Source organism: Sapajus apella, unplaced genomic scaffold (assembly GCF_009761245.1).
Source record: "Sapajus apella isolate SASKATOON/1434 unplaced genomic scaffold, GSC_monkey_1.0 scaffold17, whole genome shotgun sequence".
Lineage (NCBI taxonomy): Eukaryota > Metazoa > Chordata > Mammalia > Primates > Cebidae > Sapajus > Sapajus apella.
Genome location: NW_022436957.1, coordinates 11,240,599 through 11,268,160, shown reverse-complemented (window position 1 = coordinate 11,268,160; position 27,562 = coordinate 11,240,599). Strand labels below are relative to the sequence as shown.

At 38.3% G+C, this 27,562-nt stretch overlaps 1 protein-coding gene across 1 annotated transcript in view; it reads left to right on the top strand.

Annotated features, from left to right (window-relative positions):
• The window catches only part of PIR (pirin), a 120,663-nt gene that overhangs the window by 55,017 nt on the left and 38,084 nt on the right, over window positions 1–27,562 (top strand). Inside the window, exon 7 of the mRNA XM_032285962.1 lies at window positions 24,414–24,498. Coding sequence (XP_032141853.1) covers window positions 24,414–24,498 — 85 coding nt within the window. The remainder of the gene's footprint in view (window positions 1–24,413; window positions 24,499–27,562) is intronic.

Below are 27,562 nucleotides of genomic sequence, written 5' to 3'. Positions count from 1 at the left end.
TTGTAAAGACTTGGGTGCAGAGTAAGCCCTCTATAAGTGGTTGCTATTTTCACTTCCATACAAAATATTGGGGCAGTTTTCGTGTGGCCTACAAATGTAACCAAAATCATCTTTTTTCTGATGGGCAGTCTGTATATTCATGTGTTGGATGATAACCAAATTTTAAAAATTTTAATTTTCAAGAAAGTCTACTAAACGTCTCATCTAATTCACTCAGATCTTACCACTGTGGACTTAGCACCAGAAACAATGCCTGAGACATAAAAGATGATCAATAAATATTTTCAAATGAATAAATGAAATTATTAAAGTATACATGGATACTAGAAAAAGAGAAATGAAGGTAAAGTAGTAAGAAGATAGACAATATAGGGATTAAGAATGATTGAAATAAGTTTAAAACAATCTTATTAAGTTAAGAGAACAGTAAAATTAGCTAAGTTATATCTTAAAATAAACTGTTTAAGGGATTAGGAAGTAAGGAAATAAAAACCAGATTGATTTTTTTTCTTTAAATATGGACTGTTTTGCAGGACCCAAATTGTTCTTGCAGGTTTTTTCAAGCAGTGACAATAATGGTGAACAGAGGTTCAGAGGCTTGTGGTTCCCCTTTGGAGTCTATAGGCAGGTGTCTTCTTGTCTACTTTAGCTTTTTCCATGTGACTTTTTAGGGCACGGCTTGAGCTTCAGAATAGTGGATATACTTACCAGTTTTCTAGGCATTTCTTGTGGGTATCTCCCCTCCCTTGACGTGGTTTAGCTCTACGAGCATTGGAAGACCCCATGTCCCTCGGGCAATTCTCTCCTAGGCAACAAGGAACCCGCCCACTAATCAGCCTGTGTTGGTTGTGGGTTGACAAGTAATTTAGAATCAAGCCTGTAATAATCCCCAGTGATTTGAAGAGCTGATGGAGTCTCCTCGCTACAACCAGCCACTAGTGAACATGCACAATTTTTCCTATACCAGAACTAGAGAGAAATAGCTGCCCATGACATTCTCCAGGTTTTGTTTTCATCCAAGAAACTTTTAGGGGCCGGATGTTATTTGAAACACTTGATCACCAAAATGCAATTTTGTCAGTATTCCTTCTACCTTAACTTGATTAAAAATATATTTTATGTGGCTTTTAGGGAAATACTTTTATAGTACATCCAAATGGCAGTGGTTTTTGGGCAATCAGAATACTGGAAGGTAAACTTAAAACAGTTTTGCATCTTAGTAAACTCAGAACATTTTCTGTTTCGGGGAAATTTGACTTCTTTGATTATATTGGGCACATTTAAGGAGCTCCTCCCTCACCTCCCTTCCTGCATTTTCTCCTGTCCACTGTTTGACGTGGAGAGAGCTGGGCTTTTCCCACAGGAGGCCGCTCTTTTCTTCTCAAGCTCCAGAGAACAATATTTCAAAATAACTTTAAAAAAAAAAAACCTGTTAAATCCTGGAAACAGGTAACATATACACACACTTTTTTTTTTTTCCTTTGAAATATTTCAGCAAGTTCATGGATCTGGCTCGAAAAAAAAAATAGCAGATATTCTCCTCATGGCAGAGAGCGTGAGAGGGGCACTGGGTTTCTGACAAAGGGAGCTTCAGTAAACAGGCTCCAGCTGTCCCAGAGAGCAAGCAAAGGGCAAATAACACTTTCTTGGGAAGGAATTCTCCCTTCCAAAGACCTCTCTTTTAGTTTATTGTATTTATAAGTCAGAGCACTCTGTGATCATTTAAAAACTGGATATTTAACAAATGTTCCCTTTGGGATGAGGGTAGCAGGGATACGGATGGACCTGAAACTTATCTTTTAATTTTTACTTTTGAAAGATAGAAAAGCTTACATATGTAAAATATCAGGTTAAACTAGAAAAGAAAAAAGAAACAAGCCTTAAAAAACAAATAGAAACAAGTGAAGAAGCTAAAATTGGTGTAAATATATTGGCAACATAGCCACACAGAGAAAACATTTATTTGAAGGGCTTTTAAACATGATTTCCTGGCTGTACATTTTAGTGGGATATATTCTAAAGATGAACAGCAAAAATACTTTAAACTTTACTCTCTACTTTTTGTTGTTAGTGTTGGTTTATAATTTTATAACAAGTTAATGTATATGATGAAATAATACAAATGAGTACATTTGTTAATGTTTCTAGAAATCAAGATTTTCAGTATAAGAAAAATGGATACAAATATCAAAGAGCTAAGAAAAATGCTGTAACATTCAATGTTAAATTCAACATTAAATAGACATTTTAAAACTGTGGATGGCCATTATTTCCTTGAGGCAGTTTCTGGAAATAATATGATTTGATCATTTTAGGAGTACAAGATTTTTATGATGCAATTTATGTTTCTTTCTTATAACAACTCCATTCTCCACCAATTATTTCCATTGATTTTTTTATGGTTCATATTTAATTAAATGCTATGAGAGGTGCTTTAAAAAGTTCCACCTAAAAAATTCGTAATCACTCTATTGAATTCTGGCTAAATTCCCCTTTTAAGACATTCAATAACTATATTTTAATGGAGAGATAGGGGGAGAAAGTAAAGGAAATATCCACATAAACCAGAAAGCTTCCTGGTCTCTTTTTGACACAGGACAAGGGAGGAAGCAGAACATTTGGGGAGAAAATTCTGCAAAATACTGAAAAAAGGAGTTGAGGATTTCTCCATCTTCATCTCCTTGTTTCTATGCACCAAGGTCCAATCCAGGTCCCCTCTCTTTGGCGCAGCCTTCTCGGCTGCCCTGGCCAACAAGCATTTCAACTTCTGCCCAGATCCACACAGCCATTCCATCTTCATAATGAATGAGATATTTGGGCCGATGGCATTTAATTTACATGTCCCATTTCTCTGTGATTCCTATTAGGCACCTGCTGTGTGCACATCATGCAGTTCCCTGGAGATACAATGTTGATAAGATACAACCACTGTCCTCAAAAATGCTCACAGTCTAGGTGGGGAGAGAAACCAGCAAACAGCAGAAGTATCATGTGACACAGGAAACATGAAAACAGCAGTATGTGAAAATCTCATGATACTCCAGAATAGGGAGAATCAGTTCCGCTTGTGTGCATGGAGCAAGGGAAGGAAAGGAAGATTGGGCAGGGATCACGTCTTGTAATGGCTTGTATAATGACTTGAATAGTAAGAGTGCAGTAACTAGGCGTCCTGATGCAGGCTGCATGGGCAACCAGATACTTGTGGAGTTGTGGCAGGGCAAGAGGAAGGAAATGATGCAAAATATTAGGATGGAGAAAAACCCAAGTTTGTTTACTTCTGGATTTTGCTTAAGGCTGACGTTTGTTGTATGCATATTCTTGCATCTTTCTTTCCCAAGGTTTTAAATAGTAGGGCAGGAGGTTAAGGTGCAGTGGCCTCCCCAGCATACTATATGCAGTCCAGCTCATCTCAGGTTTCATGAAGCAGTTCATTCTATGGGACAGGCCTGCCACAGGCCATGTAGCCTGAGCAGATGATCAGCAACATTCCACAGACAAGTGCAAAACTTGGCTTGGATTCGCTGTTGAGAATAGGCACAATTAGGTCTGTTAGTCTTGTTTAGTAAATAGGAAGACACCAAAGAAATGTACCCAGCAACTTCAAAGAACTTGTCCTGTGGTAGGCAGCCATAGTTGGCACTTCATTTGCAGTTAGGAATGTGCAAATAAACAGTGGTCAGGATCTACTCAAATCAGCTGTACAAAAGCTTGCTCTTGCCCAGGATAGCCCACTCACCCCAGAAATACCATTCTTGGTGTGCACAAAGGGTGCCAGATGTTCTTATTCATTCAAGATGTCCCTGCTGACCTAATCTCTAGGAATTACATTCCATTGGTGGTGACAAGCCCTCTCCTGCCAGTGAATGAAGAGTGGATAGGTGCACTTTTAAACCAGAAGTAACACCCTGTGGCATTCATACATTGTTGGCCCTAGTGATTAGGATTGTAACTTAGCAGGGAAATTTAGACTAAGAGCATAATAAAATCTATTTTAAAAACCCAAGGTATCACCTTCAGTAAAGGTTAGTGGTCACTTTAGCATATTATTGTAATCACTTCTATGGACATCAAGACTTGTCCTTTTAGAATATAGTATGTCTTTTCCCAGGAACACATTACATATTTTTTCTAACCACAGAAAAATATAACAGGGCAGCTTCAGAGAGCTGTCTTGAGGCTCTTGCATGTTGCATTAAAAGCTGAGCTCTTATGGATATAAATGAAGTGGATGTCAGTATTTTTAAAACTGGGATCAGCATATATAAAGCTATGCTGTTGATAGCTGCAAACACAGTAGTTTATTTTGACTAAAGCAGAAATCCTTGGGATCATCATAGCTTTTGAATAATTTGATCAAAATCACACTCAAATGTGTTCAGCAAATTCAGGTTCAGATAAAATTCTGATTACTGGAAGCATTAGAAGTTTATAGTATGTAAATTATATCTCAATAAATCTGTTTTGGAAGAGAATTCTACTCTGTGGATAGGTATAGGTACTTCAAGATAGCCAAGTATTTAGACATTTCAACTCATATGAGCTCTAAATAATTGATAGCAACTATTAAAGGAATAGCATGTTCTGGTCTTAAAATCACAGAGAATCATTTTTGCCATCCATTGCAGATCCAGGGACTGTTCAGTATTCCTTTGTCTTAGTAAGATGAGGTGAAGTAACTGATACTATAGCTCAGTTGAGCAAACATGCACTGAGGGCCAACTGTGTGCAAGACCCTATAGAGGTATGAGGGGAAAAGGTGAAAAGATCAGGGAGCTGGAGGGATGCAATTGAAGGGACAGACATATCAACTGATAACATGAGTATACTGTGGTGAGTCAGCACACTAGAAAATATGGCAGGCTAATGGGAAAGCAGAGGAGGAGGCTTAGCCCAATCTGGGGTACAAGAAAAGCAGGCCTAAGTCTAAAGAGAAAACCGACCTGGCGAAGAAAGGTGGAATGTCTAGAGCAAGCTTGTTCAACTCGCGGCCCAGGACGGCTTTGAATGTGGCCCAACACAAATTCGTAAACTGTCTTAAAACATTATGAGATTTTTGTTTGCGATTTTTTTTTTTTTTTTTTTTAGCTCATCAGCTATCATTAGCGTTAGTGTATTTTATGTGTGGCCCAAGGCAATTCTTCTTCATGTGGCCCAGGGAATCCATCTTGGCCACCCCTGGTCTAGATAGTGCAGAAGGAGACAGCATGAGTGTGAAACAGTGTTCAGCAGCATAAATTAATGCTTTAAGAAGGCCTTCAAAACACACGGTCATTTTTGTAAGTATGAAAATTAGAAAAGTTCTTGTTTCTCCTATGTAAAATTTGTCTGGTAATTTATATGTGTCTGTCTCTCTTAGTTTTTTTAAACTTTTCGAGTTTATTCTCTTTTGTCTTTAGAAGTATCGAATATACTGATGACATTTCACCTGGGCTAGTTGCTCTTTTGCATTCTTTGCCTTTTACCTCCCTCCCCAAGCCAACAAAACTAAAACAGAATTCCACAAACACAATGCTCTCACAATGCCATCTATTGGAGTATTTTGTATTGAGAATATGGCTGTTATGTTTGAAATACAATATGGACTGATTAAGGTCTGGCTCCTCCAGGTTTGTTGAGGAATAAAACAATGAAAATTTACCTCTTTTTCATAAAACCTTAAAGCCCCCTTGCTCTCTTTGTTTTCATATAGATGATCATTTTTAACATTATGGAAGGAAACCATGATGGTCATAATTTTTCTACCCTAGATCAACTATAAATAGCAATTAGAGAAATTTAAATGCCACTTTTTAAAGGAAGCCATTTTGAAGTCCAGAACAAGGCTCTTCTGTCCCACTGCCTTCAAGCACCTGCCTCTGATTAACATCCTTTTCATCTCTGGGCTCTAAGAACAATGCTGGCTTCCCCACCCCTCCTTCCACCCCCATATGTTATTCTTGAGTTACAAAAAAAGTGATATACAGGACGAAGGGAGAGCTGGGCAGTGAAAGGAGGAAGAAAAATAACCCAACACCATTTCTACACCATCTTGGCTCCTTTAACATTGATTTTGGGGCCTTTCCACCCTGTCTCCACCAAAGAGATTTCTTGTAAACTGCTCCCTGTCTCTGTTGCATTAGGATTTCTGCTGGTTGAGTCCCCCAGCCAGATTCTTTTCCTCAGCAGCCTCCACTCCTGACTGGGGCAGCTGTGCTTGTCAGGAGTCAATACCCACCTATGTCTTTGTCTGCCTTAGGAGACTTTGAGTGTCTCTAAGTAACTACCAAGACTTGGCTAGTGGATTTTTCCAGCATCAGATATGGATTTGAGGCCATCTGTTACTTGTCAGTCCAAGAGAAGTTTTCAGCAAGAGTTCTGGTGACTGTCATTGAGTATTTTCATAAGTTTTTTATTTGTTTGTTTGTTTTTTGACAGAGTTTCACTCTTATTTACCAGACTGAGTGCAGTGGTGTGACCTCGGCTTACTGCAACCTCTGCCTCCCGGGTTCAGGTGATGCTCCTGCCTCAGCCTCCAGAGTAGCTGGGATTACAGGCATGTGCCACCACTCCTGGCTAATATTTTTTGCATTTTTAGTAGAGACAAGGTTTCTCCATGATGGTCAGTCTGGTGTCGAACTCCCAACCTCAGGTGATCCACCCACCTCAGCCTCCCAAAGTGCTGGGATTACAGGCGTGAGCCACCACGCCCAGCTCTTTTCATAGGCTTCAACTGACAAAGTCTGTCAGACAAACAAAAGCAGACAAGTTTATTGAAGAGGGCCGAGAATTCACTGGAAGTCAAATGTAGGGAGTTGAGGTTGAGAAGGCCAGAAGATAACATAGGCATACCTCAGAGATATCGTGGGTTCAGTTCCAGATCACTGTAATAAAGGGAATATTGCAATAAAGCGAATCACACAATTTTTTGGCTTCCCAGTGCATGTAAAAGTTATGTTTACACTATTTTGTAGTCTGTTAAATGTACAATAGCATTATATCTAAAAAAATACATAGCTTAATTAAAAAAATACTTTTGCTGAAAAATGCTAATGATCATGTGAACCTCCAGCACATCCTAATGTTTCTGCTAATGGAGAGTCTTCTCTCAGTGTTGATGACTGCTGACTGATCAGAGTGGTGGTTGCTGAAGGGTCAGTTGGCTATGGCAATTTCTTTACATCAGACAACAGTGTTGTTTGCTGCATTGATTGACTCTTCCTTTCATGAAAGATTTCTCTGTAGCATGTAATGCTGTTTGATTATATTTTACCCACAGTAGACCTTCTTTCATAATTGGAGTCAATCCTCTTTACCACTGCTTTATCAACTGAGTTTATGTGATATTCTAAAACTTTTGTTGTCATTTCTACAATGTTCACAACATCTTCACCAGGAGATCCCTTCTCAAGAAACTACTTTCTTTGCTCATCCTTAAGAATCATCTCCTCATCTACTGGTTTTATCATGAGCTTGTAGCAATTCAGTCACATCTTCAGGCTTCACTTCTAATTCTAGTTCTCTTGCTATTTCCACCATATTTGCAGTGACTTCTTCCACTGAAGTCTTGAGCCCCTTAAAATCACCCATTAGTGTTGGAATCAACTTTTACAAAACTCCTATTAATATTAATATTCTGATCCCCTTCCATGAATCATGAATATTCTTAATGATATCTAGAGCAGTGAGTCCTTTCCAGAAAGTTTTCGGTTCATTTTGCCCAGATCCATTAGAGGAATCACTATCTATGACAGCTATAGCCTTATGAAATTTATAATAATTATAATTATTAATAAAAATTGATTATTATCAATTAAATTATGGTATGTGAATTATTAATATTATGATTAATTATAATAAGGAGTCATTTTGACTTTCAAGACTGAAATAAGAAGACTTGAAAGTTGAAATTACTCCTTGATCCATGGGCTGCTAAATGGATGTTTTGTTAGCAGGCAACATTAAACTTGTACATCTTCATCAGAGCTCTTGGTTGACCAAATGCACTGTCAATGAGCAGTAATATTTTTTAAAGCAATAATTTTTTTCTGAATAGTAGGGCTCAATAATGGACCTAAATATTTAGCAAACAATTCTGTACACAGAATAGCTTTCATTCAGGTTTTGTTGTTCCATTACTAAAACACAAGTAGAGTAGATTTAGCATAATTCTTAAGGGCCCCAGGATTTTCACAATGGTAAATGAGCTTTGGCTTCAACTTAAAGTCACCAGCTGCATTAACCCCTAACAAGAGAGAGTCAGCCTGTCCTTTGAAGCTTTGAAGCCAGGCATCAACTTCTCTTTAGCTATGAAAGTCATAGATGGAATCTGTTTTTCAATATAAGGCTGTTTTGTCTACATTGAAAATCTCTTGTTTAGTGTAGCCACCTTCATGAATGATCTTAGGTAGATCTTCTGGATAACTTGCTGCAGCTTCTCTATCAGTACTTGCTACTTTACCTCGTACTTTTATGTTATGGAGATGGCTTCTTGCCTTAAAACTCAATAACCAACCTCTGCTACCTTCTAACTTTTCTTCTGCTGTTTCCTCACCTCTCTCAGCCTTCACAAAAATGAAGAAAGTTAAGATCTTGCTCTGGATTGGACTTTGGCTTAAGGGAATGTTGTGGGTAGTTTGATCTTCAATCCAGACCACTCAACCTTTCTCCATATCAGCAATTAGGCTGTTTTGCTTTCTTATCATCTGTGTGTTCGCTGGAGTAGCACTTTTAACTTCCTTCAGAGACTTTTCCCTTGCATTCACAACTTGGCTAACTGGTGCAAGAGGCCAGCTCTTGGCCTACCTCAGCTTTTGACATGCCTTCCTCACTAAGCTTAATCATTTCTAGCTTTTTATTTAAAGTGAGAGACTTATGACTCTTGCTTTCACCTGAACACTTTGAGGTCATTGTGGGGTTGTTAATTGGTCTCATTTCAATGTTGTGTCTCTGAACAGGGAGACCCAAGGAAAGGGAGAGCTACGGAGAACAGCCAGTGGGGGGAGCAGTCAGAACATACATATATCAGTTAAGTTCACTGTCTTATGTGGGCACAGTTTGTGGTACATCAAAACAATTAGAATAGTAACATCAAAGATCACAGATAATAGATATAATGATAATGAAAAGGTTGAAATATGACAAGAATTCCCAAAATGTGACACAGATGTGAGGTGAGCACATGCTATTACAAAAATGACACCAATAGGCTTGTTCAGCGTAGGGTTACCACAAACCTTCAATTTGTAAATACATATATATATATGTATGTATTTACAAAGCACAATAAAGGAAGTGTGATAAAACAAGGTATGCCTGTACTCCTTTCTTTCCCTTCCAAGTTAAGAATGAATTAAGAGAGAGACTGAGGAGTTAGCCACATAGGGATCCAAATATCATCTTTCTCCCCAGTAAACTCTAGATAAGAGCACATGACTCATATCTGAGACCTTTTGGGTTTCTTAATATTTCCCTCGCTTCATTAACCACGTACAGGCAGAGGTGTACAGTCACAGCCATCTTCTTCAGAGGCAGGCTTACCTCTTGGCAAAAGAAGAGAGAAAAAGAAAAAGAGCCCAGAAGGGCCTGAGCTGAGCATACTCAATCCCTTGAATTACCCTAACCAGCTGGATCCCACCTCCTGCCTCCCTCTCACCCTCAGGGATTAGTGAGAAAGGCAGAGAGCAGCTGGCAGTATTGCCTCATGGGGATGTTAGGGAGGGGTCTGGAGGCTCCCTCCAACATTCCCTGATATTTTGTTCTATTAACATATTGGAGTCGGATGCTTAGCCATGACTGCCTCCTCAAGGAAATTTATGAATGTGGACCCCCTCACTCAAAAACTAACTTCTGTTCTCTGAGATCAATTTTACCCCAGAACAATCGCAAATTAATACAGAGAGGTTTTTGTTAAATTCACACCAACGCACATCTGTCTTCTAGGCTGCACATTCATTTTATCTAAATATTAAAATATCTCAAATTTGAACATAAACCTCTCCCATCATCAAACTTCTCAGACAAAAGTAAAGTTCTGATCTAAAACCCCTTGCCCTTATAAATCACATTAAAGTAAATTAGAATTGAAATTACATTCTAAATAAGATGCCAAAGCATCTTTATCCAGTTTTAATCCTGCTTTGCTTGGGTAGACTAAGGATTCTCTCTCTCTTTTTTTTTTATGAGCATCGCAGCCTGAGTTGCCTCCCCTAGACTGGATTTGGCTCCATTAGGTCTGCCAAACTTGAATCCATTCAACCTCAATTCTCATATGTTTCACTTTAGAAATAGTCCCAAAAGGTAATAAAAGACACATTTATCACAATACCAGCCTTGATTCCATGAAATTTTATTGCACAAGCAAATCTCCAAGCCCTGGAGCAGTTATATCTGCAGAAAATTGATGTACTTCGTCAGTCCAGGGCATTAACATAGTTGGGAGAAGAAAACCATGTATCCATACTGTCTCCACTCCCTAGGGGGAGACATTTCTGCCTTTGTGTAAAGTTGCTTGTGTTGGTGGTAACTCCAGGCACCAGATCCTGAGAAAATCCTGTTCTCGAGTATGAAAGGCTGATAAGAATATGAAGAAATGTTCCTCTCACCAATATGTAGAAAAATAGAAATTCAAATAATATGCTGCCACTTGACACCCTTCAAATTAAGAAAAAAATATGAAGTTGGGTACTGTGAAGTGCTGGCATGATGGGAAGAATGGAAACTTCATGTTTGGCAGGTGAGTGTCGCTGTGTTCATTGTAGAGAGCAAGTTGACATAACTCAGTGAAGCTAACATTGCATATGGGGTTTGCCCCAGAAATTTCACTCCTAGTATTTATTCCATCAAAACTTCACCAGGCAGACATATGACAGTGGTCATCCCAGCATTGTGAGTGGTAGAAAAGAGTCAGAGTTGATGTAGGTATTCACCACTTAGAGAATGAATAAGTGAAATATGGTGTTTACATGTGATGGAATATGGTATGTCCACCAGAAGCAATGGGCTATATTCACTTGTAGTTATATGATTAGCTCTCAGGAAAAAATGCAGAATAAATCAGAAAAGAGGGCAGTTTAGCACACAATACTACTTATTTTCAAGGACATTCATATATCTAAGTAAATACAGTATGGGTAGTTTGGAAGGATGTCCATTACATATGCTCAACTGAGAGCCAGTGGGGAATGGGCTTGAGATGGGGAATGATGGTGTAAAATAACACAAAACAAGAGGGGTGCCCATGGATGTATGATGACCTTGTGCCATGGATTATGGTGTATAGCAATTCAATTCCATGAACCCAGGGCCAGAGAGAGAGACAGAGATTTGTGTCTAACACCAGCTTTTAACTTGGATGGTGTAGGTGACCTTCTATGTGGCTGATTTAAGGGATTCTAAAAATTCCAGCATATGACAGAAAATCTCACTGTCACATTATTAAAACTATGCCATTAGAGTCCATCCTTCAACAGTATGAGGGATTGAAAGGAGCATAGGCTGTGGAGTCAGACCTGGGTTCAGATCTCAGCTCTATTGTTTAATACATCTGTGACCTTGGGAAAATTATTTAGAGCCTTTATTTCCTCATCTGCCAAGTGGGGATGATAATATATAGTCCTTGAGGTTTTTGTATGGTATTTAATGTGCCTAGCAACATAGAGTGTACTTAATAAATATTTATTTCCTTTTCCCTTATCTATCTTTTCTTCTCTCATATTCCCTTTTATCATTAGTCTTTACTGACAGCAAATCTCTAGAAATTCTTGGGACGGAAAATGAAAATGGCCAACATCTTTTATGGGCTTTTGAGGTGCTAAGTTCTAAGTCAGAGCTGTCTAATAAAAATATAATGGAAGCAGCATGTCGCTTAAAATTTCACGGTAAACATTTAAAAAGTAAAATAAAAGAGGTAAGATTAATTTTAATAGCATATTTAATCCAATATATCCAAAATATTTCAACATGTAATCAATACAAAACTGTCATGAGATAGTTTACACTTTTTGCTATCAAGTCTTTGAAATCCATTGTGTATTTTATACTCGCAGCACATCTCTGTGCAGACTAGCCACATGCAATGAGTGTTGACTGTATTGGACAGTGAAGTTCTGAGAGTTCTTTATATTGTCAATTCTTTTTTCTTTTCTTTTTTTTTTTTTTGAGACAGAGTCTCGCTTGATCGCCAGGCTGGAGTGCAGTGGCAAGATCTCTGCTCACTGCAACCTCTGCCTCTCGGGTTCAAGTGATTCTCCTGCCTCAGCCTCCTGAGTACCTGGGACTACAGGCACGTACCACCACACCCAGCTAATTTTTGTATTTTTAGTAGAGACGGGGTTTCTCCATGTTGGTCAGGACGGTCTCGATCTCTTGACCCTGTGATCTGACTGCCTTGGCCTCCCAAAGTGCTGGGATTACAGGTGTGAGCCACTGCGCTCGGCCGCCTCAATTCTTTTAATCCTGATTTAACTTGGGTTCTCTGGAAAACAAAGCCAGAGTTAAGTATTATTTGCAATCCCAGGGCAGTGGGAGTGAAGGAGAAGGGAAGTGAGATAGATGCTTGGCCATGTAGGATGGCTTTTCAGAAAGCTGTATCTCAGAACTTTCTAAGGGAGCAAGAATTTGTTGCCCAACATCTTCCATTTCTCTTTGGTCAAAGCTTCCCCATGGGGAGCTAATTCCCTGCCCTTCTGGTTTGTGTCACCTGGCCCCCACAGACAGCCTCTGAATAGGCCACATGTCCCATTCTATGGCTTGGATCTTTATCCAAGTGTTGGCATGAAGACAGGATCCAGAGCCTCAGTAGGTCAGTTGGGTCAAGCCCAGACTCTGGAGCTGTTGGAACCTCCCACCACTGAGAGGACAGTCAAGACAATATCAGAACTTGACGGTCAGCTAGGAGAGGCCAAGACATCTGGCAATATCAACAGTTGCAACAATGGTGGCACCTATAGGTCTCCATACGAGGCCAAGAGCAGAGAAGCTATAATGAGGCTTAGCAACTCTGAGGAGACACGTAAAATGTGTCCAGTTGAATTCTCACAACAACCTAATGAGATAGGGAACTGTGACATAGTGAGATTAGCAACTTGCCTAGGGTTACACATATAGTAAGTGACAGAACTGGGATTCTAACTCAATTATCTGGCTCCAGGGTTTGTGCTCTTAACCACATGCTTACATAGGTCCTTCACCAGTTTGGCACAACCCAATAGAAATCAGATTTTTTGTTGAGAGGTTTTGTCTTGGAAACTTTTAAAGACTGAAAGGGCTTAAGAGGAGAGATACATGTTGAAGGGTTCAAGAGGAAAATCTTGGCCCATCTATCATTTTGCCAAGGGTCTGACCACTCTCTACTTGTACAGGAATTCATGAATGATCCCTGACCTGAATTGGGGGTATATACTGATCCCTTCCATAGTGCTCCAGCCTTTCAGCAGATTTTGTCAGTTCCTCAATTTTTCTGAGCTGGTGCTGAATAGCAGGGGACTTCCTCTCCTCTTGTTTGTGGGTACACAGGAGGCCATATTCAATACTTTTAGGATCTATTTGAATACTGTATTTAGATGGGTTGATGTGGTAAATTTGGGAATTGGGGAAGAGGAAGTTTCATGAGAGGCAGTAACATGCAAACTTCATTTGGGCAGTGCTCAGACAATGTTGCACAAGAGAGAAGGTTCCTCACAGCTGGAGATTTTCCAGAGATAGTGGCGCAAGGCCACCACTCAGAAAGGAAATAGGGCAAGAGACCTGAATGAGTAGGGGAAATCAGAGAGGAGGCTTACATGTCTAGGTAGTATCACTCAGCATCAAGGTGAGGTGTCTCTGGATTAGAGAGCTCTGAAGGACAGAGGAGTTTGAGGTCTTATAGCGGTCTAGCAGATGTTAGTAATAGTTTATCTTATTTCTGGCTAGCAGATGTTGGGAATAGTTTCACAGTGTATATGGAGTAGGTAGGCTCTAAATGGCTAAAAATGTGTTCATTTTGGAATATATGTAAAGCAATTTGATGCATGAACATTGGAGTTTGGCATCAGTGCACTTTGGGCTAATGGTTCTATCCTAGTGTAAGGAAGTAACCAACATGGGGACCATTTTTACCTAATATACCTGGGCTGTCTCTGGCCCATTTATATAACAGTTTTATGGAAACTTTCAGTTTCTCCATTCAGCTCTTCCATTGCTGTAATGGTGTATTAGGATATGAACAAAGTTTTTAGAGCAACATGAATCTAGAATTCCTGATAGAATGATACGCTTTTCAAAGCCAACCACCACTTACTGTTCCATTTTCTTCTGGTACTTTCATTTGAATCAGAATGTCAGGCAGAAATGGATCCCAAAGATAAGCTCTCCAACTCCATCACTTTGTAAATGAGAAAGCTGAAACCCAACTAGGCAAAAAGTCGTTACCAAGGTCACACAGCTCATTGTGGAAGAAGACCAGACCCAAAGTCAGGTTTCCTGAATTTTTGCCCCATTTTATTTGACCATTTCCCCTGCTTTATCACATCATTCAGCCTTATGCATAAGTTTGCTGAGTGTCTCTCTCTTCAGTTAGGGTATGCCTTAGCATTTTCATGGAAGGAAGCTTCAAAATGACCATGTCTCTTTCTACACCAAAACGGTACCTTCAGGCACATATCTGTAAAAGGAGACACCTTTGCCTATCTGTGTCAGAACATTCTGCAAATGACCACACAGAAGAAACTCTAGACTCCTTCATTAGTTTTAATCATAAAATTGGAGGATCATATCTATATGAAGGTATCTGTACTCAGAGCTTTAGGAAATCTTTGCCAAATAGTGTCCTTTGTTACATCTTGATGCACTTTCCTACAAGAACTCTTAAAAATATTTTAGTAAGTAACAAATGTAACTAATAGAGATTAGAAGCCCTGTGAGGAATATTCTAGCATTGGTTAATAGGTTTGCTGACTCTGTCTTGGAACACATTACCCATGGATTGGAATTAGCAGATAGGAAGGCTCTGTGTGAGCCTATTTGGGGGCCATTTGTGGTTTTATTATACTGTTGCCTTTATAGAGTTGTAGATGGATTATTTATACAAGATATGGACATTTGTGCTTTTTCTGGTTTTAATTTTCCAAGAAATTAGAACATCTGTAACCCAACTTCAGGCAAGAATGCTGACTCAAAGGGTGAAGAAATCAAAGTCCAGTTTCACGATTAACATGTCTCTGGTTAAATTTCAGTACTGTGAGTCCCTGTCATCATCTTTATTCTCTTCCCCTTTGGTCCTTCTCTCCTTACTACTCTTCCCATAAATAAAAGGTGAAAAAGAGAAGGACGACAGTATTACTACTGATTAAAGGGCTGCTTGAAAAAGAATACTATCAACTGAATTTGGCTATGTTCAGAATTCTTGGTCAGCTAGACAGCTTGATGTTCAAGACTGTCCACAGTCTTTTATGGTTGATAAAAGTTAAAAATGTTTTCTGGCCCTCTCTAACTCCCACCCTACAAAGAGTCATTGGCATTTTGCCTGAAAGTTCCTTGTCTTCTCTTTGTGTAGCACTTCATGTATATGTCAAAATATGATTACAGAGTTTTAATCCTTCCCACGATACCTTTGACACTGGGGATAGAAACTAATCTTTCCCACTGCTTATCAGAATTGTTTAAAATAATGAAGAATTCAGAAATCAAAGTGCTTTGGATTGGATACAGAAGACATCATTTTGTTGAAGAGCATCGGCCTATCCTAAAAATGAGCTAGAAGTTTGCTTTAAACAATATGGTAAATCTACTTTTCACTTCCTCAAAGGCTTACCATCTCCAGGAGAAATGAGAAAGTATGTACGGTTCCCCACACAGGGACAATGGGATCTGGCAGTGAGTTTCCTGAGTGTGTATGGTAGTGAAGAGACTAGGTCTGTGCTGATGCATTTTTATCCCCAGTGCAAAGGCCAACAGATCATGAGAGTGGGAAGGTGGTAGAAGGAAGATGAGGACCTCGGGAAGCCATAAGAACTGTACTAGATGATGACATGAACTCCTGTGGAGATCTTACTCTATTAACTGGGACTCCTGAGCTAGTAAATGAAGTGGACACTTGGTTTTCCCTATTGAGGCTCTTCCTTGTAAGTGGCAGAAAGAGAACCTACCTGAGCTATACCCAAATATATGTGCAAACTAAGTTGGGATAAAGATTATCAATTGAGGAAAAGAAGAATAAGCCAACTGAGACAATTGGTTAACCATTTAATAAAAAGAAACCAGATTAGCTCATGATCTTACAGTTATTTGTCAAAAGAATTCCACATAGATTAAATAATTTTTTTCTTTTCTTTTTTTTTTTCTTTTTCTTTTTTTTTTTTGAGGCAGAGTCTCACTGGAGTGCAGTGATGCAATGTCAGCCCACTGCATTCTCAGCCTCCCAGGTTCAAGCAATTCTTCTGCCTCAGCCTCCTGAGTAGCTAGAATTAAAGGGACACACCACTACGCCAGACTAATTTTTTGTGTTTTTAGTAGAGATGGGGTTTCACCATGTTGGTCAGGCTGGTCTTGAACCCATGACCTCAAGTGATCCACCCACCTCAGCCTCCCCAATTGCTGGGATTACAGACTTGAGCCACTGCACCCTGCCATAGATTAAATAATTTAATGTTAAAAATTTTGAACTAGAAAAATATTCACAAACATTTATATGATCTTTGGATGGGGAAAGATTTTCTATGTTTAAAAGCATTGGAAGGAAAAGATTAATAGATTTGACCCCTGTCAGAAACCTTGTAAGTGAAATTAAAGGCCAAAAACAAACTGAGATTGCTTAATAACTTTACTTTATTGAAAAAAACCTCTCATATGAATTGATGAGAAGCACTAAACTTTCTTGATTTCATGCCCCCCAGTTTTCCACTCGTTCTCCCAATCACACTTCACTGAAGATGTGTCTGCACGTTTTATATCCACCATCCTACCTCCTTGATGTTCACAACTTGACATCCACCCACCTTGGTCCATTGAAACCAGTCACCACTGACTTCCAAGTGGGCAAACCAGAGGTGGTGGTGGTGTTCTTGTTCTCCTCCTCCTCCTCCTCCTCCTCCTCCTCCTCTTCCTTCCTTCCTTCCTCTTCCTTCTTCCCTCTTTCTTCCTACTTATTTTTTCTTTTTTCTTCTTCATCTTGATTATCTTCGTCGTCTTTGTCTTCTTCTTCTTCTCCGTCTTCTTTTCTCTCTTTGGTTCCTTCTTCATGTTAGCTCTTCCTCTCCGTGGCTTAATTGCTTTGTCTTTCTCTATAGCCTCTCTTTCTTTGGCTTCTGAGATAATGCATTCTTGTCTCTGGATGCTCTTTGCTCCTTCTCAGTTTCCTTTCTCTGGGAGACACTGTTTTCTTGGCAAGACCCTTAAACACTTGTGTTCCTTGGATCTCAATCCTGAGTCTTTTCTTTCATTGAGTTTCTGCCTAGGTGAGCTTATTTATTTCATGGATTTAGATACCATGTATAGTCTGACAACTCCCAGATTTATATTCACAGTACAAGCCCCCTTCGGGCTGTATGTAGATTCATATCTGCAACTGCCAACTTGACATCTCCATTTGCATGGTGCCCAGGCACATCAAATTTAAAATAGGAAAAGTTGAAGTATTTTTCTCCCTACCCTCACCTGTCTTGAGAGTGAAAAACAAACGAAAAAACTTGTTTCTCTTTCAATCTTCTCCATCTCAATGAATGGCACTGTCACTCATCACTCAAAGTAGAAACATGGTGGTCATCCTTATACCCACTTCATCCAGTCCCTCAGCAAAACCTGTCTATCTCCAAATATATTATTTCAAATCTACCTACTTCTCTCCCATCCCTCTCTGGCCCACTCCAGCATCCTCTTCAGGAGTCTCCTCTATTCTTACTCCCTTCCAGTTCTCTATACAGTAGCTTAAGACATCTCTTTAAGATGAAAATTGGATCTGGTTATTCTTCAGTGTGTTCTTATTGTGGTTTAAAGAAATCCCAAATGCCATACTATGGCCTATATCTGATTAAATCTTTCCTAACTTTCTAAACTTATCTCATGTCATTCTCTCCAGTAATCACTTTATGTTTGCCATGTTGCTCTCCTTTCAGTTTCTGAATTCTTCAAGCTCTTTACAGCTTCATGGCCTTCACCCGTGCTATTCTGTTTTTTCTGCCCATAAATCTCTTACCCTCAACTCTTCTTATTCAAGTCTCCACTTTAATATAATCTCCCTAGTGAGGACTTCCATTACTCTCCTGATTTTATTTTCTCTCTCTGAATCCTATTTATTTCTTTTCTAGCATGTACCACATTTTAAAGTTTTATATTTAATTTGCTAAATTATCTTCTGCACTAGAAAGTAAAACTTCAAAGGGTTGAGCAGAACTGTCATTCAGCAGTATATAGCCAATGACTAGTGCATTATAGATTGTCAACTAACATTTTTTGAATGAGGAAATTATTTGATAAGTGAATGAAAAGTTAAATAGGCTAATGAGCAGATAGTTTACTAGAAGAGAAATACAAGTGCCCTTAATACATACAAAGCCCCAAAAATAGTACCTGGTATGTACTAAGCCCTCAACATATTTAGTTATTGCTATTTTTATATTAATACTATTATTTTTAAATTAATAATATTACCCAAACTAATAGTCAAAGAGTAAGGAGATGCCAATTTCTGCTTGAACTAAATGAAAAAAATAAGATGGTCAACATTTTGATGAGATGGGCACTTTTTAAAGGTAGTTACCAAGTGATTTGACAAAACCAATTTGGATGAAAGCAAGTCAGTATAACAAGTGATCAAATGATGATTTGTTCAAGAACAAATACTGCTAGATACAGGTTGTTGAGATAATGGTATTTGTACTGTGGAAGTGGTGCTTTTAAATTTTTTTCTTAAAGTTAAGCTTTTTTCCATTTTCCAAAGGCTTTCAGGGGAGTTTATTTTTTTACCTTTTACCTTTTTTGAGCAATTTTTCCATTCTATGTTTGTGACAAGGAAAAAAATGTGCAACAATAGGAGATTCGTTGGAATATGTTAACTTTCTAACAAGTGGAGATGAGATGGAAGATGGGGAAAAAACTATTTAGAGCACGTAAAGAGTAGAAAGGCTGCCCCGTGGTGTAGGAAAAGTACGAAGACTAGGAAAAACAGTGACTAGCAATAGACATTTTTGGCAAAATTACTGTTTAACCAGATGATTATGTTGAACAATTTGCTTTTGGCCACAAAGTCTTAACCTTTAGACCTATAATTTCACTGTGAAGGAGAAAAATAGAAATGTAATCCAAGATTTATGTGCCAAGAGATTCATCAAAAGCTAACAATGACACACAAAACCCCATAAAACACAATGTCCAACATTAGGGGAGTTGTCCAAAATGGGGGGTGCATGTCTAGGAACAAATAGAAACACTCTTTCTTTCTCTTATAGGATATTGGGGATTGGCACTCATTAATATGGTTAGAGTAATTTGCTTAAGCAAAATATTACAGTAAGATTGACAATTTGAGTACATTTCCTGAAAAATAACTAAATTATAAAGGGTTTTTGAAACACTTCCCCTAAAGATATGTGAAAGCATTTATTATAGGTTTGACACCTTACACTACATTGCTGCCACTTGCTTTTAGGGAGGGTCAAGATGGTGATAAAAGCAGCAGTTATCTGTGAAAGGAGCAGTGGCAAAATTCAAGATACTTCTTTGCCACACTCATACATAGTAACGTAGCATGCTGCATTCTTTTTCTTGGGGAGATATTTTAAAGCCACATAGTTTCCATGTGGAAGTGATTTGATCTCCTAATTAAAATCACATTTATGAATAAAAGCAGAGGAAGGAAGCCAGCTTGACAAGGATATCCTACCAAAAGCCAGGGTAAGTGGGAAGTCTTTGAAGGACATAAGATGAAGGTGGTTGGAATTTGAATTTGGAAGGAAGTGGTTTTATAGACCTTGTTTTGTCTTGGTTGTTTTGTGGCCATTATTGGAGTGGTGTCTGAGACTCATTATGGGTTTGGCTCTGACATATTTACAGGGAAAGAGAGACAAGGTTTACCTGAATTTGGTAGCAGCCCCATTGTAGGTTAGACAAAATTTACCCTTTACCTCTTATGAAGAATTAAATTACTTACCTTCTAGAAATATTCTCTGTATAATATTTGAACCATAATATTTTAAGCCATTAGGCTTTTGAAATATAGGCTAAAACTTTAAAGTTTCCTAAATACTTTCAACATTGAATTGTGAAATGGAAAAAAAGAGGAAAGGGGAAGAGTTTTGGATTTTAGTACCTCTGCAGTCATTGTTAATCAGAACTGAAACAGAAGAAAAGGAAAAAAAAAAAAAACAAATTCACTGATCGAATTTGAGTACATTAGCTCTGTCCATGCTACAACAGATTTATAGGGTAGTATTTTCTTTTAGTTTCTAATGAACAAATTTGTTTGACTGTTGTGGAAATAGATACATTGATAGCTAAGTTTTAACCAAAAAAGAATGATTTAATTAAATGATCATTCTCTTTTGAGTGTCTATTAATAGTTTAATACTATACATAAAAATAAACAACACAAGAAACAATGTGCCTAACAGCAAGATTCCTTTATGGTTGAAAATCAGCAGTGTGTGTAATGGAAAGACTGAATCCAGGTTTGCTCAAGGTATATTTGAGGCTGGCATTAATGATTCATTTAACCTTTGAGTTAAATGAACATTTGCTATTTCCATAGACTTACCATGGATGATCAAAATCAAAAAATAAAACCCACATGCTTTTAAATTATATATATGTATATATATACATACATACACCTACACATACACTTATAGGAACATCTTCCAAATTGAGTTTTGTCTCATTATAGATTATTTTAAATAGAATAATATACATTCAGTTTTGGAGGCTTTGGGGCAGTTTATTATTCAAGACGTGTTATATTGACACCCTCAGTGATCCAATTCCCAATATGAAAAGAATACTAGAATTGGAATTCTGTTTTAGGTTAAAGATGTTGTGAAAAACATCTGCAAAATGAATTATAAGTTTCCTCTTAGACTTTTTCACGCTGTGAGAAAATGGAATATATTTTGTAGCTTTATTAAAGTCTCTCATTGGTTTCTGTTTAAAATTTTTAAGATGAATACATAAATGAATATAGAACATTCTATGTGAATGTGAGGTTGAGAAGCAAGAGACAGGAAGGAAGAAGGAAAGAGAGCCAGCCAAGAGGGCAGATTCATGACTGAGGTTGAGGGCAAGAATACAGCAAGTTAACCAGAGCTTTCCCACCAACTCCCCACAGCTCTAGTTACCCTCCCTCACCCCAGCCACATTCTTACTTCTCTTTAGCTCTAGTCTGAGAAATTGGAAGGGAATTTTAAAAATTAGAGTGTGGAGGAAAATAGTTTTCTGAATCAGAATTTCAGAACCAGAAATAGACTTAAACATCAGCAACTACCCTCACAAAATTTTCAGATGAGTGAATTATCCCAGAAGATAAGTGTTTCATTGGTCAGCAGAAAAAGCAATACCTCTGGCTGGGCACAGTGGCTCACACCTGTAATCCCAGCACTTTGGGAAGCCGAGGCAGGCAAACGGCTTGAGCCCAGGAGTCCAAGACCAGCCTGGGCAACATGGTGAAACCCCATCTCTGCAAAAAAATTTAAAAAAAAAAAAGAGAAAGAGAAGAAAGAAAGGAAAGAAAAGAAAGAAAAAAGAAAAGGCAATACAGCATGAAAGACTCCTGACTTCCAGTTAAGATTATTTTTATGGCCACATTCTGGGAGAGTGATAGCAAAAATTAAACCAAGAATCTCTTTGTGATGAATTTCTTCTCTGTTGGAAGGGATACTACATCTGCCACTGAGGCAGAGATTGAGAAAGATGCTTAAACCAAACAGGGATCTTTTTAAAAAAATTATTTATTTATTATACTTTAAGTTCTGGGGTACATGTGCAGATCGTGCAGGTTTGTTACATAGGTATACATGTGCCATGGTAGTGGTTTGCTGCATCCATCACCACGTCATCTGCATTAGGTATTTCTCCTCATGCTGTCCATCCCCAATCCCCCACCCCATGCTGTTCCTCCCCTAGCCGTCCACCCCCTGAAAGACAGCAAAATATTGCCTGAACAGAGGAGTCATTTGATATGATATGAAGTTTACCCTTGATCTTTTTAGAGGTAATTTTAGAAGTCCTCATCAGACAAAATCAGTCTCTTTCCAGATGGTGCCTTATACACCTAATGATCCTAGAGAACCAGATCCTGTGTCCCTTGTGTGCTGCCCTTCTTTTATGTATATTTCAAGCTCTTCAGATTGATTGTGAATCTTTGGCCTTATGCACTTGATGTCACAGGTCTTTCTGGTTTCATTTATGTATGCGCAGGGGAATTGACTTTTCTAGTCTTTGAAGTTGTGTTAATACAGCTTGACCTTCTAAATCATGCAAAACTCTCCCAGACCATTTTAAACCCCAAAGCTTCAATAGGAGACATTCAGAGGAAGGGAAAAAAAATTCTTTTGATAGTCAACATTATTCACAATTCTTTATTTCAGAATTTAATGTATAGATAAATACTTTGATCTTACCAAATTCACCTGTCCTGAAGAGAAGCATTTTGCTACATGTAAGTAAAGATACTGATGAATATCATAAATATATGTATGTAAAATCCTATGTATAGTAATACAGTTATTGACAGTATATGGAGTAGTATAGTTATTGACAGTATATATATGTGTGTGTACATATGTACTGTCAGTATATATATTCATATACATATTCATATATATATATACACATATATACTGTCAATAACTATATTACTATACATGGAGTTTTCCATTATGAAACATCATTCAGTAAATATTTATTGAACACCTACTATTTGACAGACATAGTGAGTTGGCCCTGAAAATTTAGTGGTAACAAAGGCAGAAATGTTCATGTTCTCGTGGAGCTTGCATCATTCTCCACAAAATTATGCCTTTAGCAAGGAGAGTAAATAATTCTGGGCTCTAGATTCCCTTTTTGTCTAAAAATGCATGAATGTAATCTTTTAATTAAAATATAATATATACACCGAGAAGTACACAGATCAAGTATACAGCTCAGAGAATGTTTACCAAGAAAACACACCTGTAAAACCAGCAGCCAGGTTAAGAAACAGAACATTACCAGCTCCTAGAAGCCCCTTTAAAATACCTTTCTAGTTACTAATCTTCCTAAGGTAACTAATTTTCAGACTTCTGACACCATAAATTAATTTTTCCTTGTTTTGAACTTTGTAGAAATGGAGTCAGTGTATGATCTCTCATGTCCACCTTCATTTGCTCAATAATATGCTTATGAAATTCATCTGAGTTGTTGCATGTAGTTGAGTTCATTCATTCTCCTTGTTATATAGTACTCCATTGTATATTAACATTCACTTATCCATTCTATTATTAAAGACATTTGGACTATTTCCAGTTTGGGGCTATTACCAATTCTGACACTATTAAGGTTCTTGTGCCTGTCTTTAGGTGGCTGTTAAGTATATACCTATGAGTTGGAATATTGGATCATAGCTTATGTATGTATATTAATCTGTACTGCATACCGCCAAGCACTTTCCCAAAGTGTTTATACCATGTTATAGTCCCACCAGCAGTGAATGAAAATTCCAGCTACTACATATCCTTGCCAAGTTTAAGGTTATGTGCTTTTACATTTTCATGTGCATTTTAAGTTGAAAAAGTAAACTAGAACCACTGGAGCTTTGTGATAAACAATGAGACATCATAAAGTTTATAGCAACAGTTCTAATCCCTTGAATTTTAGTCTATGCCAATGATTCAGGATGGTATTATATTGAATTAGAAACTCTGCTTAACTCTTAATGGAATCAAAGTTACTGTTTGCAATAGAAAATCCTGCCAAAGTTTGCCTTTCTTACATTGGAGTTGTGGCTTTTTCAAGTGAGCAGTGTCATACCACTTTTGTTAGCCAGAGGGCCAAGTAAGAAAAAATAAAAAAATATGTGCAGTCCACATTTTTAAATTCAAAATGGAAATGACTTTTTTGAGACACGGGGAAGAAACATACATTTGGTTGTGAGATAAGCTACCATATCAAGTGGAAGACTGGAAGTGGGAAATTTGGAGCAACTATTGGCTGGTAAAATGTTAATATCAGACCATATTTGGGAAATGGCTGTAGGGAGACAGCTGTCATCCTGAAATTAGTTTGTCAGCCACATTGTAAAGCTAGGAGCGCTAACTTCTAGACCAAGACCTTTAAGAGGGGCTGTTTTAGCAGCCCACCCTGACTTTAACGCTTCCCTAGGAGGAACTATAAATATAACGGATCTAGGCCCAGGCCTATTATGGAAGCGCCAACTGAAAGAAAGAAGAACCTTATTCTTAGAAAAAAAACACTGATGGTTTCCTTTTCCTTTTCAGTCCAAGATTTACACTCGCACACCAACCTTATATTTGGACTTCAAATTGGACCCAGGAGCAAAACATTCCCAGCCTATTCCTAAAGGTATGATGGGTTCTGTGGTTTAGTAATCATGCCAGGAAAAAAAAAAAATGGCCAGGCATGGTGGGTCGCACCTGTAATCCCAGCACTTTGGGAGGCCGAGGCCGGCAGATCACCCAAGATTGGGAGTTTGAGACCAGCCTGACCAACATGGAGAAACTCTGTCTCTACTAAAAATACAAAAAAATTAGCCGATACGGTGGCACACATCTGTAATGCCAGCTACTCCGAAGGCTGAGGTAGGAGAATTACTTGAACCTGGGAGGTGGTGAAGGTTGTGGTGACCCGAGATTGTACCATTGCACTCCAGCCTGGCAACAAGAGCAAAACTGCATCTAACACACACACACACACACACACACACACACACACACACACACACACTCAAAAACCAAGGAGCTGTTTTCTCTAGAATGTGCTTGTTTCTGAAACTCAGCACAAAGTTCTATGAACTGTTTACATTTAATTATGTTTAAATTGACAAATATGGCTGGGACCTTTCAAGTTAAGAAAATCAGGAAGAAGCCGGGCACGGTGGCTCACGCCTGTAATCCCAGCACTTTGGGAAGCCGAGGCGGGCAGATCACAAGGTCAGGGGTTCGAGACCAGCCTGACCAACATGGTAAAACCTGGTCTCTACTTAAAAATACAAAAATTAGCCTGGCATGGTGGTACACACCTATAATCCCAGCTACTTGGGAGGCTGAGGCAGGAGAATTTCTTGAACCCGGGAGGTGGAGGTTGTTGCGGTGAGCCGAGAGCATGCCATTGCACTCCAGCCTGGGCAACAGAGCGAGACTCCGTCTCAAAAAAAAAAAAAAAAAAAATCAGGAAGAATTCACAGAATGTTAAGGCCAGACCTGTGGGCCATACCCCTCAATTTACATGTGTGGAAGGCATAAAAGATTGGTCACTTGCTCAAAGCCACTCAAAGACTTACTGGATGATGTAGGGCAAGGAAAATACCCCTGTCTCTTGACTTTCCAGCTCCTATTGACTCACAGTATTCCTGAAAGCAAATTTGGACTTGTGTTAGTTATAAACAAGTGCATACTTGATTGAGATACAGGTTTTGCTTGATACAAGTGTTGTTATGTAAAAGCTACCTTTAGATTGACATTTGAATCCAAAGAATAATTAGAAAATTCCCAAGTATTGAGGGACGGTGGGGGGTGGGGAGCTGGGAAGGGATAGCAGGGGTAGAAATGCCAGATGTAGGTGATGGGGAGGAAGGCAGCAAATCACACTGCCATGTGTGTTCCTATGCAACAATTTTGCATGTTCTTCACATGTACTCCAAAACCTAAAATGCAATAAAATAAATAAATGGGAAAAAATAAAAAAAATAAAAATAAAAATAAAAAAAATAAAAAGAAAAAGAAAATTCCCAAGTATTTAAGGCCTATTTTGTTCTTTTAAAAAAAATTCTGGCTATTTTTTGATAATTTTTTTTTTCCTGTAGACATGGGGTCTCACTTTGTTACCCAGGCCAAAGTGAAGTGGCATGATCATAGCTCACTGCAGCCTCGAACTCCTGTGCTTAAGTGATCCTCCTGCCTCAGCCTCACAAGTAACTGAGACTACAGGCATGTGCCACTATGCCCAGCTAATTTAAAAATTTTTTTTGTAGCGACAGGGTTTCACCATGTTGCATAGGTTGGTTGCAGATTTCTGGCATTAAGTGATCCTGTGCCTTGGCCTCCCAAAGTATTGGGATTTCAGGCATGAGCCATTGTATCTGGTCTATTTTTAAATAATTTTATTTTTTTATTAACACATAATAGATGTACATATTTTCAGGGTACATGTGATAATTTAATACATTTGTATAATTTATAAAGATCAAGTCAGTATAATTAGGATATTTCTCACCTTAAATATTTGTCTTTCTGCTAGAAACATTTGAATTATTCTTTTCTAGCTGTTTAGAAATATATAATAGATTGTTGTAAACAATAGTTATCCTACTGATCTATCAAACAGTAGGTCTTATTTCTTCTATCAAATTGTATATTTGTACTCATTAATCAATCTCTTTTTATCCCACCCTGACCCCTACCCTTCGTGTTCTCTAATAACTATCAGTCTTCTTGAGATCTTTATGAGATCCACTTTTTAGGTCTCACATAAGAGTAAGAACACGGAATATTCATCTTTCTGTTCCTGGCTTATTTAACTTAATGTCCTCCAGTTCTCTCCATATTGCTGCAGATGACTTTCTTTTTATGGCTGAATAATATTTCATTATGTATTTATACCATATTTTCTTTATCCATTCAGCTATTGCTGGGCACTTAAGTTGATTCTATGTTTTGGCCATTGTGAATAATGTTGCAATAAACATGGGAGTGCAGATATTTCTTTGATATATTGATTTTTTTTCCTTTTAAATATGTACCCAGCAGTTGAAGTGCTGGATTATATGGTAGTTCTATTTTTAGTTTTTTTGAGAAACCTCCATACTGCTTTCCATAATGATTGTACTAATTTACACCCCTACTGACTATATACAAAGTTTTCTCTTTCTCCACCTCCTCACCAGCATGTGTTATTCCCTTTTTGATAACAGACATTTTAACTGGGGTGAGATGAAGTCTCATTGTGGTTTTGACTTGCATTTCTCTGATGATTAGTAGTGTTGAGCATTTTTTTCACATACTTACCGTCCATTTGTATGTCTTCTTTTGATAAAAGTCTATTCCGAACTTTTGCCCATTTTTAAATTAGATTTATTTTTGCTATTGAATTACTTGAGCTCCTTAAATATTCTGATTATTCATCCCTTGTCAGATAGGTAGTTTGCAGATATTTTCTCCCATTCTCCACTTTTTTTTTCTTTGAGGCAGAGTCTTAATCTGTCACCCAGGCTGGAGTGCAGTGGCGTGATCTCTGCTCACTACAACCTCTGCCTCCTGGGCTCAAATGGTTCTCTTGCCTCAGCCTCCCAAGTAGCTGGGATTACGGGTGTGTGTGCCACCAAACCTGGCTAATTTTTGTATTTTTAGTAGGGACAGAGTTTTACCATGTTGGCCAGGCTGGTCTTGAACTCCTGGCCTCAAGTGATCTG